Source organism: Oncorhynchus nerka, linkage group LG22, assembly GCF_034236695.1.
Source record: "Oncorhynchus nerka isolate Pitt River linkage group LG22, Oner_Uvic_2.0, whole genome shotgun sequence".
Taxonomy (NCBI): Eukaryota; Metazoa; Chordata; class Actinopteri; order Salmoniformes; family Salmonidae; genus Oncorhynchus; species Oncorhynchus nerka.
This window is the reverse complement of record NC_088417.1, coordinates 7,874,271-7,889,451: the sequence shown is the minus strand read 5'-3', so window position 1 is coordinate 7,889,451 and position 15,181 is coordinate 7,874,271. Positions and strand designations below refer to the sequence as shown.

Here is a 15,181-nt window from a genome sequence, read left to right as displayed (position 1 = left end):
GTGCTTTATGTATTGATTTGTTGTTAATAAAAATAAAATAAAAATCTAGACGTACAGTACAGAAACCACCAGGGTTGTTGCCCTTCCAAGTTCGCCGTTTACCGGATTTCTTTTTTCTAACTTTGAAAACGACGTTGCGGGTGAAAATGTATTGATCGCGGGTTGTGTGTTTTTGGGCTACTTCTAATTTGCACCGCAGCCGTCATGACATCTTTCTTAAAAAACACATATATACACACACACTGAACAAAAAATAATAACCACAACATGTAAAGTGTTGGTCCCATGTTCCATCGACTGAAATAAAACATCCCAGAAAAGTTCATTACACACAAAAATGTGTCTCTAAAATGTTGAGCACAAATTGTGTACATCCCTGTTAGTGAGCATTTTATAATTTGTCAAGATAATCCATCCATGACAGGTGTGGCATATCAAGAAACTAATTAAAACAGCATGCATGTGCACCTTGTGCTGGGGACATTAAGGGGGGGGGGGGGCAGGCTGTGGAGTATTTCTGTCTGTAATAAAGCCCTATCTGTGGGGAAAAACTCATTCTGATTGGCTCCCCAGTGGGCCGTCCCAGGCCCACCCATAGCTGCGACCCCACCCAGTCCTGTGAAATCCATAGATTAGGGCCTAATGAGTTTATTTCAATTGACTGATTTCCTTATATGAACTGTAACACAGCATAATCTTTTAACTTGTTAGATTTATAGTTTAGGCTCCCGAGTGGCACAGCGGTCTAAGGCACTGCATCTCAGTGCTAGAGGCGTCACTACAGACCCTGGTTCAGCTGTCTAAGGCACTGCATCTCAGTGCTAGAGGTGTCACTACAGACCCTGGTTCAGCTGTCTAAGGCACTGCATCTCAGTGCTAGAGGCGTCACTACAGACCCTGGTTCAGCTGTCTAAGGCACTGCATCTCAGTGCTAGAGGTGTCACTACAGACCCTGGTTCAGCTGTCTAAGGCACTGCATCTCAGTGCTAGAGGCGTCACTACAGACCCTAGTTCGATCCAGAGCTCTAAAAATATAGTTGCCAACTGACAAAACCCAACATTGCCAAGATGTTTTATTTGCCATTTCATGTTCTGTTTTTTAATTTTAATAATGTGCACAATTAAAATGAATACAGTTTTAAGTAATCACTTACATGTTTAATAAACCAGACAGACTAGTGTGTGTTATGAAATTCATTTTAATAATCCACTGGTCACAACAGTTGAAATCTGATTTTCAAAGCCACCAAACCCTGTGCTGACCGAGGGGACATTTGACCAACATACAGTACAGTGCCAACTGACAGTGTCTATGGACCTCCTGGAAGTGCTTTATCTCCTTGGTTTTATTTATCACAAAAAAACAAAAATGGTGTCCATTCGAAAACATTTTCTGTTATGCATTTTACTAAGTGCTCTTTGTTTGTGACATTTTCTTTGATTTCATCAAGGATGTGATATCAAAACCTTGTGTTTCTTCTCTTGGTGGAACCTGGAGTAAAAAACCCATAGAGAAGTGGATTTAGAAGTGGATTCATAGACCAAAATCTCAAAATTACACGTGTCTCACCAAACGGCACCCTAGTCTCCTTTTATGGTGCACTTTCGACAAACGTAGTGCACTATTAAGGGAATATGGTCCATAGGGCTCTGGTCAAATGTAGTGCACTATAAAGGGAATAGGGTCCATATGGCTCTGGTCAAATGTAGTGCACTATAGAGGGAATAGGGTCCATAGGGTTCTGGTCAAAAGTAGTGCACTATAGAGGGAATAGGGTCCATAGGGTTCTGGTCAAATGTAGTGCACTATAAAGGGAATAGGGTCCATAGGGCTCTGGTCAAAAGTAGTGCACTATTAAGGGAATAGGGTCCATAGGGCTCTGGTCAAAAGTAGTGCACTATAAAGGGAATATGGTCCCATTTGGGACGCATCCTAATATAGTGAATAGTCGATAGTGAAACAAGAGCAGATAAAGGAAACCTTCTCCTCTGAAATCGTTGTGGCACCTCATCCTCATCTCTAACTCTCTGGTATCCCAGCGGCTTACACAGAGCTTTCCTCAGTGCTGGTCTCTCTGAAAACAAATAGGGCCAGAACCATCAGACACTCACTCATAGAAAACACATTTGATCCATGCAACAGGGTTGGTATTCATACTGCGTGTCAGATTACGAGTCCCGGCAGTCCAATTCATTAGGATCTATTTATTTTACCTTTATTTAACTAGGCAAGTCAGTTAAGAACAAATTCTTATTTTCAATGACGGCCTACCGGGTAACAGTGGGTTAACTGCCTGTTCAGGAGCAGAACAACAGATTTGTACGTTATCAGCTCGGGGGTTTGAACTTGCAAACTTCCGGTTACTAGTCCAACACTCTAACCACTAGGCTACCCTGCCACCTCTACACTCTAACCACTAGGCTACCCTGCCACCTCTACACTCTAACCACTAGGCTACCCTGCCACCTCTACACTCTAACCACTAGGCTACCCTGCCACCTCTACACTCTAACCACTAGGCTACCCTGCCACCTCTACACTCTAACCACTAGGCTACCCTGCCACCTCTACACTCTAACCACTAGGCTACCCTGCCACCTCTACACTCTAACCACTAGGCTACCCTGCCACCTCTACACTCTAACCACTAGGCTACCCTGCCACCTCTACACTCTAACCACTAGGCTACCCTGCCACCTCTACACTCTAACCACTAGGCTACCCTACCACCTCTACACTCTAACCACTAGGCTACGCTGCCAATCTATAAAGTTAAACTAAACCTACATTAGCATTCATGCTCTAGTACGCTTTATAAATACGAGCACGGATACGTAGGACGACCGAAAGGATAATATCAATTAAATATATTGACGAGGTTTGGGTTATGGTACCTGGTCGTGGCAGTGAGCTGTGTGGTTTCTGTCTAGGCTTGGCACCTCCACTCTCCCATGTGCCCGGATCTGAAGTATTAACGCCGTCTCGGCGTCTCAGTCCATCTACAGCGGAGATAAGATAGAGCAAATGTATGGTTAAGTGCGTCGGTAAGGAAATAGGGCGCCATTTTGGAAGCAAAGCAATGAAAACGTCCTTTACATGTCCTGTGTTGCTTATCCCCAGTTCCGTGTCCACTCTCCCCCTCCACCACATGGCCTTCATAATACTTCAGCTCTGATCCCACCAACACGGTCTCTGGTTCCTGCTCCTCGGGCCCAATAGCCTCTCTCCACTGGCCTCTCTTACAGCTGTGCTTGGGAGCATGTCGGATGTGTAGAGGGAGAGGCTGGTGTTTCTTGTGGACAGGGTGCTTCTTCACGACCACCCTACTGGGGTGCGTTCTCTCACAAGTCCTCTCACAAGATCCGCGTTGTTCCTGCTCGACCACCTCGTCAGAGTCCCCGGCGGCGTACACCCTGGGGCTGTGATGAACTTTAACCCTGCTGCTCACCCCTCCTCCTTTCAACAGGCTCGATCCACAGCAGACGCACATGAGCTTCTTGGACTGGGGACAGACTTCCTTGTCCTCTGCCTCTCCGAGGTCTGCAGAGAACCTCCCCCTTGCCGGAACGACGGAACGGCCGGGAAACGCATCCACGTCCTCCAGATCGGTGGAGAACATCTCGTCCCGGGACGAGAGCTCGTCCAGGGATGAACACAGGACACTGAGCCTCTCGTGAGCCGTCTGTGGCTGGCGGTAGTAGTGGTGGTGACGGGCTGGGGTGGAAGTAGCGAGAGAAGACAGAGAGGCCTGGAGGTCTTCACACCGCAGAGCAACGCTGGAGCTGGTAGAGACGTCCTTCTGCAGAGCGCTTGCTGTAAACACCTTGTCAATTTAAAATAAAAATACAAAAAAGTTTATTTGACAATACAGATACATAATGAAATGCTTAACTTACAAGCTCTCCTCTCAAACAATTCAGCTATAACAACCTATTCCATAGAAAGTATTGTATAAATTAAAAAAAAAAAAAGAGTGACCTTGTCAAAGGGCAGACAGAGGATCTGGTAGGACAGGTCAACATCCAGTTCACACAGACTCCCATCTGGAACATCAAACGTTTCTCCTCCATGTTTCATGTGCTCTAAGGCTTGCCAGTCAGAGGCTAAGGGTGATGGTAGTGACTGGGGGGAGAGCATGTTGGAGCAGTGACTCCGAGGCCTCAGAAGTGCCTCAGTGGAACTAGTACTGTCCGGATTGGCGCTCCCCTCCTCTGCCTGGTTGTCTGGGTCTTCGGGTCTGGGACTGTCGTCGGACTGCGAGACAGCGGACAGGAGGCAAAGATTCTCAGAAGAACAGCTATGAAGAGACTCTTCCTCTGCGTGATGCCGCGTGTCCTGGATATCCTCCTCCTGAACAGATGAGCTGTCCAATGGGGGCTCCTCGTCAGAGTCTACAGCCCAGCCCTCCTGAAGCCCCAGGTCTCCGAGGCTCCGACTCGAATCGCCGTCGTAGACCGCCGCTGTGGAGTCACTGATGCTGAACAACCTGGCCAGTGGAGACGACGATTGCAATCGGCTGCTTTCCAACTTACCATACGAGGCTCCACGACTACTGTGTCTGTCTCCCCCCACCTCACGTTTCCCTTCCTTATTCTCTGACGAGAAGATTCCGGAAGCTTGGGAAACAACTCCGGAATCAAGCTCTTTCTCAGAACCCTGCTTCTCGTTGGTCTGGAGCTTGTTCAGAGCATCACTGGACTGGGTCTGAGCCTCCGAGCAGGCCACCTCTCTCTGGGCCTGAGCCTGGTGATGGTAAATGAACAAATTAAATAATTAATTAATTAATAATCTAATGAATTGAATATATAACATTTAAAATACATAAATTGTCTTGTACATCTGAACACAATAATACATACACTGTAGTGTTGTTGTTGTTGTTGTTGTTGCTGGTGGCGGAACATGGGGTCATGCACAGGAGGTGGGTGGAAACGAGGTGGGTCGTACATGCATCTGTAATCAACTGGATGCATGTGTGGAACAATGTACTGACCAGGATACTGCATGTATGGGTATGGGGACATGTATGAACTAGGACGTCCAAAAGGATAACTTCCTGTAGAGAACACATGGTTTCATCAAGACAATATGACCATGCAGTAATACACTATATATACAAAAAGTATTTAGAAAACCTTTCAAGTTAGTGGATTTGGTTATTTCAGACCACATCCACAGGTGTATAAAATTGAGCAAAAATCAATGCAATCTCCATAGACAAACGTTGTCAGTAGAATGGCCTTACTGAAGAACTCAGTGACTTTTCAACGTGTCCGCGTCATAGGATGTCACCTTTTCCAACAAGTCAGTTTGTCAAATTTCTACCTCGCTAGAGCTGCCCCCTGGTCAACTGTAAGTGCTGTTATTGTGAAGTGAAAACATCTAGGAGCAACAACGGCTCAGCCGCGAAGTGGTAGGCCACACAAGCTCACAGAACGGGACCGCCGACTGCTGAAGCAACACTCACTACAGAGTTCCAAACGGTCTCTGGAAGCAACGTCACCACAAGAACTGTTTATCTGGAGCGTCGTGAAATGGGTTTCCATGGCAGAGTAGTCGCACACAAGCCCATGCGCTACGCTAACCGTCTGGCTGGAGTGGTATAAAGCTCACCGCCATTGAACTCTGGAGCAGTGGAAACGCTTTCTCTGGAGTGATGAATCACGCTTCACCATCTGGCAGTCCGACAGACTGATCTGGGTTTGATGGATGCCAGGAGACTGTATAGTTTGGTAGAGGACGAATGATGGTCTGGGGCTGTTTTTCATGGTTCGGGCCCCTTCGTTCCTGGGAAGGGAAATCTTAACGCAACAGCATACGATAACATTCTAGACAATTCTGTGCTTCCAACTTTGTGGTAACCGTTTGGGGAAGGCCCTTTCCTGTTCAGCATGACAATTCCCCCGTGTACAAAGTGAGGTCCATACAGAAATGGTTTGTCAAGATCGGTGTGGAAGAACTTGACTGGCCTGCAGAGCCCTCAACCCCATTGAATACCTTTGGGAGGAATTGGAACGCTGACTGCGAGCCAGGCCTAATCGCCCAACATCAGTGCCAAATCTCACAAATGCTCGTGGCTGAATGGAAGCAAGTCCCCACAGCAATGTTCCAACATCTAGTGGAAAGCCTTCCCAGAAGAGTGGAGGCTGTTATAGCAGCAATGTTCCAACATCTAGTGGAAAGCCTTCCCAGAAGAGGGGAGGCTGTTATAGCAGCAATGTTCCAACATCTAGTGGAAAGCCTTCCCAGAAGAGGGGAGGCTGTTATAGCAGCAATGCTCCAACATCTAGTGGAAAGCCTTCCCAGAAGAGTGGAGGCTGTTATAGCAGCAATGTTGCAACATCTAGTGGAAAGCCTTCCCAGAAGAGTGGAGGCTGTTATAGCAGCAATGTTCCAACATCTAGTAGAAAGCCTTCCCAGAACGGTAGAGGCTGTTATAGCAGCAATGTTCCAACATCTAGTGGAAAGCCTTCCCAGAAGAGTGGAGGCTGTTATAGCAGCAATGTTCCAACATCTAGTGGAAAGCCTTCCCAGAAGAGTAGAGGCTGTTATAGCAGCAATGTTCCAACATCTAGTAGAAAGCCTTCCCAGAAGAGTAGAGGCTGTTATAGCAGCAATGTTCCAACATCTAGTGGAAAGCCTTCCCAGAAGAGTGGAGGCTGTTATAGCAGCAATGTTGCAACATCTAGTGGAAAGCCTTCCCAGAAGAGTAGAGGCTGTTATAGCAGCAATGTTCCAACATCTAGTAGAAAGCCTTCCCAGAACGGTAGAGGCTGTTATAGCAGCAATGTTCCAACATCTAGTGGAAAGCCTTCCCAGAAGAGTGGAGGCTGTTATAGCAGCAATGTTCCTACATCTAGTGGAAAGCCTTCCCAGAAGAGTGGAGGCTGTTATAGCAGCAATGTTCCTACATCTAGTGGAAAGCCTTCCCAGAAGAGTGGAGGCTGTTATAGCAGCAATGTTCCAACATCTAGTGGAAAGCCTTCCCAGAAGAGTGGAGGCTGTTATAGCACCAATGTTCCAACATCTAGCGGAAAGCCTTCCCAGAAGAGTGGAGGCTGTTATAGCAGCAATGTTCCAACATCTAGTGGAAAGCCTTCCCAGAAGAGTGGAGGCTGTTATAGCAGCAATGTTCCAACATCTAGTGGAAAGCCTTCCCAGAAGAGTAGAGGCTGTTATAGCAGCAATGTTCCAACATCTAGTGGAAAGCCTTCCCAGAAGAGTGGAGGCTGTTATAGCAGCAATGTTCCTACATCTAGTGGAAAGCCTTCCCAGAAGAGTGGAGGCTGTTATAGCAGCAATGTTCCTACATCTAGTGGAAAGCCTTCCCAGAAGAGTGGAGGCTGTTATAGCAGCAATGTTCCAACATCTAGCGGAAAGCCTTCCCAGAAGAGTGGAGGCTGTTATAGCAGTAATGCTCCAACATCTAGTGGAAAGCCTTCCCAGAAGAGGGGAGGCTGTTATAGCAGCAATGCTCCAACATCTAGTGGAAAGCCTTCCCAGAAGAGTGGAGGCTGTTATAGCAGCAATGTTCCAACATCTAGTGGAAAGCCTTCCCAGAAGAGTGGAGGCTGTTATTGCAGCAATGTTCCAACATCTAGTGGAAAGCCTTCCCAGAAGAGTGGAGGCTGTTATTGCAGCAATGTTGCAACATCTAGTGGAAAGCCTTCCCAGAAGAGTGGAGGCTGTTATAGCAGCAAAGGGGGGCAACTCCTTATAAATACCCATGATTCTGGAATGAGATGTTGGACGAGCAGGTGTCCACATACTTTTGGTCACGTCGTGTATTTGCATCAATGAAAATCATCCACTGTAAACTAATACTCCATAATTCTGGATGAGAAATAAAGTGTATGACTCAAATGGCACCCTATTCGCTATTATAGTGAACTATGTGGCCCATAGGGCTCTGGTCTAAAGTAGTGCACTACATAGGGAATAGGGTTCCATAAGGCTCTCGTATAAAGTAGTGCACTACATAGGGAATAGGGTTCCATAAGGCCCTGGTATAAAGTAGTGCACTACATAGGGAATAGTGTTCCATAGGGCTCTGGTCTAAAGTAGTGCACTACATAGGGAATAGTGTTCCATAGGGCTCTGGTCTAAAGTAGTGCACTACATAGGGAATAGGGTTCCATTTGGGAGACATTCATTAAAAACATGAGAAGTAGACCTACCTGAACCAGGTAAGGTATAGTGGTTATATGGGTTGTTGATATTTTGCCACTGATTATGATGATGATACATGTTGTAGTAAGGTTGAGAAGCCGGCTGAACATAGAAGAAGGGCCTTGGGTGATTGACCTGCCGCTGGTTGTGAGGATCGTTCTCCATCGACTGTGGCTGTTTGCTTCCTTCTATATCAAATAAAAACATCTCTTTCACAAGACAGCCCTGTATACATTACAATAACAGAACAAAACATACACGCGTATAAAACAATATAATTCAGCACACAATAACAACTAACATATTTAATCAAATAAATCACATTCAACTATGAATAATCAGTGTAAATAAAAATAAAACGTTTAGATCATATCAGTTCATTCAGAGCGTTCAGACTCAGGCTACAGGAGGAGGCAACAGACCTGGGGCCGGGCTACAGGAGGAGGCAACAGACCTGGGGCCGGGCTACAGGAGGAGGCAACAGACCTGGGGCCGGGCTACAGGAGGAGGCAACAGACCTGGGGCCGGGCTACAGGAGGAGGCAACAGACCTGGGGCCGGGCTACAGGAGGAGGCAACAGACCTGGGGCCGGGCTACAGGAGGAGGCAACAGACTTGGGGCCGGGCTACAGGAGGAGGCAACAGACCTGGGGCCGGGCTACAGGAGGAGGCAACAGACCTGGGGCCGGGCTACAGGAGGAGGCAACAGATCTGGGACCGGGCTACACCGTGGAAAACCCTTCTAAGTTTGGTTTTCAGTGGTTAGCGTCGCCCACGGTTGGTTTCGAGTGAACTACAATTCCGACGAGGTGTTTTAACATTCAGAAACGTCAACAATCATCGCTTGCCAAACTGTTTTGGAAACATATGCCGATATACCCCTTATCTGTCAGTAGGACATTTTTCAAATAAGGGACAGTGCGACATTTACTGGAACGGATCAAAACAGGGGAGGGTTGTTGAACTTATATATTTTTTCGGCACAGGAGAGGGTAGTGCAAATATATATCACTAGCCACTTTAAACAATGCTACCTTATATAATGTTACTTACCCTACATTATTCATCTCATATGCATACGTATATACTGTACTCTATATCATCGACTGCATCCTTATGTAATACATGTATCACTAGCCACTTTAACTATGCCACTTTGTTTACACTCATCTCATATGTATATACTGTACTCGATACCATCTACTGTATCTTGCCTATGCTGCTCTGTACCATCACTCATTCATATATCCTTATGTACATATTATTTATCCCCTTACACTGTGTATAAGACAGTAGTTTAGGAATTGTTAGTTAGATTACTTGTTGGTTATTACTGCATTGTCGGAACTAGAAGCACAAGCATTTCGCTACACTCGCATTAACATCTGCTAACCATGTGTATGTGACAAATAAAATTTGATTTGATTTGCATTCCCCCCCCCCCCCCCCCGTTTACATTTGCTCTTTTACTATGTCATTTCTTCCATCCTAGCCATATTCACTATTTCATTTCTTCCATCCTAGTCATATTCACTATGTCATTTCTTCCATCCTAGCCATATTCACTATGTCATTTCTTCCATCCTAGCCACATTCACTATGTCATTTCTTCCATCCTAGCCATATTCACTATGTAATTTCTTCCATCCTAACCACATTCACTATGTCATTTCTTCCATCCTAGTCATATTCACTATGTCATTTCTTCCATCCTAGCCACATTCACTATGTCATTTCTTCCATCCTAGTCATATTCACTATGTCATTTCTTCCATCCTAGCCATATTCACTATGTCATTTCTTCCATCCTAGCCATATTTACTATGTCATTTCTTCCATCCTAGCCATATTCACTATGTCATTTCTTCCATCCTAGCCATATTTACTATGTCATTTCTTCCATCCTAGCCATATTCACTATGTCATTTCTTCCATCCTAGTCATATTTACTATGTCATTTCTTCCATCCTAGTCATATTTACTATGTCATTTCTTCCATCCTAGCCACATTCACTATGTCATTTCTTCCATCCTAGCCATATTCACTATGTCATTTCTTCCATCCTAGCCATATTCACTATGTCATTTCTTCCATCCTAGCCATATTCACTACGTCATTTCTTCCATCCTAGCCACATTCACTATGTCATTTCTTCCATCCTAGCCATATTCACCATGTCATTTTTTCCATCCTAGTCATATTCACTATGTAATTTCTTCCATCCTAGTCATATTCACTATGTCATTTCTTCCATCCTATCCATTCATAGAGACAATATAGTCTACCAGTCTGTCTATCCACCATTCATAGAGACAATATAGTCTACCAGTCTGTCTATCCACCATTCATAGAGACAATATAGTCTACCAGTCTGTCTATCCACCATTCATAGTGACAATATAGTCTACCAGTCTGTCGATCCACCATTCATAGTGACAATATAGTCTACCAGTCTGTCTATCCACCATTCATAGAGACAATATAGTCTACCAGTCTGTCTATCCACCATTCATAGAGACAATATAGTCTACCAGTCTGTCTATCCACCATTCATAGAGACAATATAGTCTACCAGTCTGTCTATCCACCATTCATAGTGACAATATAGTCTACCAGTCTGTCGATCCACCATTCATAGTGACAATATAGCCTTCCATACTGGGTAGGGAGATATGCCAAGCCTTCCATACTGGGTAGGGAGGAATGTATTTTCTGTTTGTCAAGAATTGACATCGTCAATTTGTGGTGTTGAAGATATTGAAGTGCCCGAAGTTGATACGTTTTGTTTTTTGATTGTATGGTGCATTGGCACAGAAACATTTGAGGAAATCTGATTGCATTCATTTTATACAATTCCAAATATAGCATCAAAATATAGCAAATCTGATTTCCCCCTAGCTGACGATTGTCTGCAGACGGCTCTGATCCTACTGGAATGGAACCGGCACGGAGAAGTGAGGTCATACGTGGTGGTCTGCAAACCCTCAACCTTCTGGCCTGTATCCCCGCCGGGCATTTACTGTGCCAAATAAAAACATGGTTTAGCATGTTGTGTCTATAAAACACAGGGTTGCTCCAGTGATGGTTATTTGTAGTCATAAACATTATTCTTCGGTTCATTCTAAGTATGGCTTTTTTTCCTTAATTTTTTTACCAGTACAAGCGGAGGGTGATTTTTTTTTAGGACACCTTTAGTTGGACTAGCCTAACACCCCCCCTCCAATAAAATGTCAAACTGTCCCTAAAAAAAGGCCTTTTTGCACAGATCCGTACACTTCCTCCCCAGTTATGCTAACACAAAAGGTGTTTGGAGCACCCTAGATAACTAGTTAGCACAGGTGGCTGTCTAGATCTGCCGTAAATAAGCGCAGTAACATGAAGTTGTGCCCATGTAGGAACTCGAATCATACCCGTTTCTTTTTTTGTAAACAGGTTCAATTACTTTGTAGTGTTGTGATTCGTGTTCCCACATGGGCATAACTTCATGTTACATCGCTTATTTCCATTAGTTTTTGCATTTTATGTAAGATACAAAGCTTTCCAAACTTTCTGAACGACAGTATGGTGTCTCTTATTAACATAATTCCCCCGGCCAGATGTAACCGATCGTGCATGGTCTCTAGATCAGCACAATCTAGGCTTGATGTGCATTCCCTGTAAAACACTCGTACTCCCAGTAGACTGGACAGTAAGCATCATCCATTCAGCCTCATTTCTATCCTTAACTAGCTTTAAACCGTTCACTGATCCACACTCCAGTCCAGTTGGTGGCGGTAATGCACCTTAAAGTTGGTTGCCAACCGCCATAAAAATTCCCCAGAAATAAGAACCAGATGAGTGTCGGTTTAATCTGTAAAAATGATTGAACGGTCAGGGCGTTATCCGTGGCTCAATCTATTGAAGATGAGTGCATTGTTTTATTTAGTATAGTTTTTAAAAGTTTAAAACAACCCAAGTTTGCCAAGAAAAACTGCTTAGTAAAGAACCTAGTTTGAATGACAGTAGAAAAGTGTTTCCAATTTGACACGGAGATGTAAAAATAGGCCTAATCTAATTTTCAGATCTCTCATTTTGATGATCATTGGATACGTCAGAAAATGGACGGTAGGCCCACTAACCACATTTCCCCTGGCCCAGTCTATTTAACTGTGAAGTGTTGTGAACGTTTAAATGTGTATACGTCTCACTGTAACTACCTTTAGTGCCTATCTTCTGGCATAGTGCATGGGAGCTAGATCTGCACACCTGGCATGATGTGCTGTGGACTGGCTCGTGCGTAAAACCATCCTCCATTCGGGCTGCATCATTTTCTTCAACAAGCTTTAAAAGGCGAGAAGTAAGGAAAAATGCGTACTTTTTTTTTCTTCAGGAAACTGTTTTCCACAAAGTTGTCCGAAAATACTAAAATGGTGTGAAATGGTTTCACAAAGAAAGTAAGCACATTTTCCATTAACGCCTATTGCCATTAACTACCCAATATTCTCATCTCCCTAAGGAAACGAAAATACACAATTAAAATACTAAATCCCCTGAAGATTTCCCCCAGCAGTTCACTTAATATTGGCTCTTCAACCCTATTACTCCTCAAATCTAATAGCAATCCCTCCCTTCCCTTTCCCTCACATATTTATGGAACTGAAATAATCCTCTTGACAATGATTCACCAGGGAACTGCGTTACTCTTTCTGCCCCCTGTACCCATAGGAAACACCTGCCGTGCTCTTTCTGCCCCCTGTACCCATAGGAAACACCTGCCGTGCTCCTTCTGCCCCCTGTACCCACAGGAAACACCTGCCGTGCTCTTTCTGCCCCCCTGTACCCATAGGAATCACCTGCCGTACTCTTTCTGCCCCCTGTACCCATAGGAAACACCTGCCTTGCTCGTTCTGCCCCCTGTACCCATAGGAAACACCTGCCTTGCTCCTTCTGCCCCCTGTACCCACAGGAAACACCTGCCTTGCTCCTTCTGCCTCCTGTACCCATAGGAATCACCTGCCTTGAGGCACCTACTATTGCTGTTCTTACTCCATCATTCAAAGTTTCTATATCTGCATTGAGATAAACCTGAGACAGATGCTGTTCACTCAACTCCTGAAACTGACCCTATTCCGCTTTCCCAAATATCCTACTCCTCAATCCATTGCCTACTAAATCTTCCACCATCCCACGGTACACATGATAGGATAGGTGACAACTACCCCATGTAGATTCCTCCTAAACAAACCAACTACATCTGCCTGCCATTGAAGTGTAGATCAGATCAAGACCCAGAGCAGATTAATATCCACTTACTGGGTCAAACCCAGTTCCCCGGCCATCATTAAGACTCACAAGCCTTTTCTCATCCAGTGGTTCCTCCAACACTTGGCCATTTACATCAGTCCATAACCCTCTCCCCAGAGAGCATACTATGAGCATTAAAATCCCAACACCATGTTACCCGTCTCCTATCTTGACCTTCTACATTCTTAAGGACCATCAACCCATCGTCTCTTACACGGGTTGTAAAAGTTCACTATTAACATATCCCCCCCCCCCCCCCCTCCCAACCACACTTCATCAGGAACTACATACTCCTGTTCAACCCCCTTTCAACCCCTTTCCCACACGCCTACATGGGATCCCCCTCATTTATTTGTTTGTTCTTTCACCCCTTTTTTTACATTTAACCAACATTTTCTTCCAAAAGAGGGCACCATTTCCCATAAAGAGACAGTGGAAGATGGACGGAAGGGGATTTGATTAAGATGCCCCTGGTTGAACCGGGCTATATCCCGTCAATGTGACGGGTGACGGTGAGGGAGGCGCACTCTGCTCACCTTTAATGGTAATCTACAACGCTTGGTCATATCGTCAACAAGGCAGCATGGTGCATCGTTCAGAAACAAACATCTCCTTTCCCTAACATATATGATATAACTTTTTAACTCGTTTTTCATTGCGAAGGCAGATAAAGCGTTAATCACAAGCACAACTTCTGCATGTGAAAACACTGAATTTTACTCATTGTTAGCCCATTATTGGACTATAAAGGAGCCTAAAATTACTCCTTAGTCCATGAAGTCCAAAGAACTTACATGTCATGTTCAAAGTGAGAATTGGTTTTGGAAGACCAAAATACTCCCATCTAAACGTGAATCTATTCCCAAATACGGTATGGTTTCTAAAAAACATAAACCCATCTACATTCATATCATATCAAAATAATTTCACAAATGTAAAACATACACTTACTGTACACTGTTTTAAAATGTTCTAACACAGTTGCAGCCAACAGTATTTTCCGTGATAAGTTTGTGGCTTTTGTCTTCCGTTTACATACAGGTGTTCAGAGACGCCGACAGCTAATTAGCACAGATAGTCCACCCTGTCTTCAGTAAACAAGCCTTGTAACATGGAAATATGGCCGTGTGGAAACTCTAACCCTATTAAAAGGTGTATCTATTTATCCTTTAAAAAAAGAAAGTTGTAATTATTTCTCACAGATATGAAAAAGAAGGTCCGTATGCTTATCAAGCGATGCGTGAGAATTGTTCTGACTCTTAACAAAACTCCCCGCTACAGAGCATCTTATGACTCTTATTTGTAATATCATAGAACAGAGAGTCATGATTAATGGCAACTCATTGTATGCACGCATGACTGTAAGTAGCTTTGGGATAGAATGATCTGCTAAATGGCATAAATATATTATTATTACACGTGTTTAGCCTACATAACTTGTTGTTAACCGACTTTGTTGTCGGACAGAACAGTGGCTAGGAGTTCCGGGAGGCAGCCCTGTTTCAAATCGAACGCAATTAACGCTACTCCGGAGCATTTATAAAATCCCCTCGCCGAGAGTCTTTGTGCGCATGCCCAGTATCCTCATTTAGCCCCTGGTGTCTTTGCACTGCGCCTGCGGTCGTCACTAGTTACCACAGCCACAAAGTTATAAACTTCGCCTATTTCTACCATTTATATACATTTTTTTTGATCAGATTTTAAACCTAACCATACTGCTAACCTTAT

At 44.4% G+C, this 15,181-nt stretch overlaps 1 protein-coding gene across 2 annotated transcripts; it reads right to left on the bottom strand.

Annotated features, from left to right (window-relative positions):
• Positions 1-1,183: 1,183 nt before the first annotated feature.
• Positions 1,184-14,802, bottom strand: LOC115117883 (bucky ball-like). Of its 2 annotated transcripts, XM_029646393.2 has the most exons (9): positions 14,405-14,798; positions 8,179-8,358; positions 4,861-5,057; positions 4,534-4,744; positions 3,980-4,461; positions 3,098-3,824; positions 2,896-3,000; positions 1,982-2,075; positions 1,184-1,492 (listed from the first exon to the last, which is right to left on the bottom strand). In XM_029646393.2, the coding sequence occupies exons 2-9, from the start codon at positions 8,333-8,335 to the stop codon at positions 1,447-1,449; spliced, it is 2,019 nt and encodes a 672-aa protein (XP_029502253.1). In that variant the 5' UTR covers positions 8,336-8,358; positions 14,405-14,798; the 3' UTR covers positions 1,184-1,446. The 2 variants fall into 2 exon arrangements, with proteins under 2 accessions (XP_029502253.1, XP_029502252.1); XM_029646392.2 differs by having other exon boundaries at positions 3,980-4,744; positions 14,405-14,802.
• Positions 14,803-15,181: the final 379 nt, after the last annotated feature.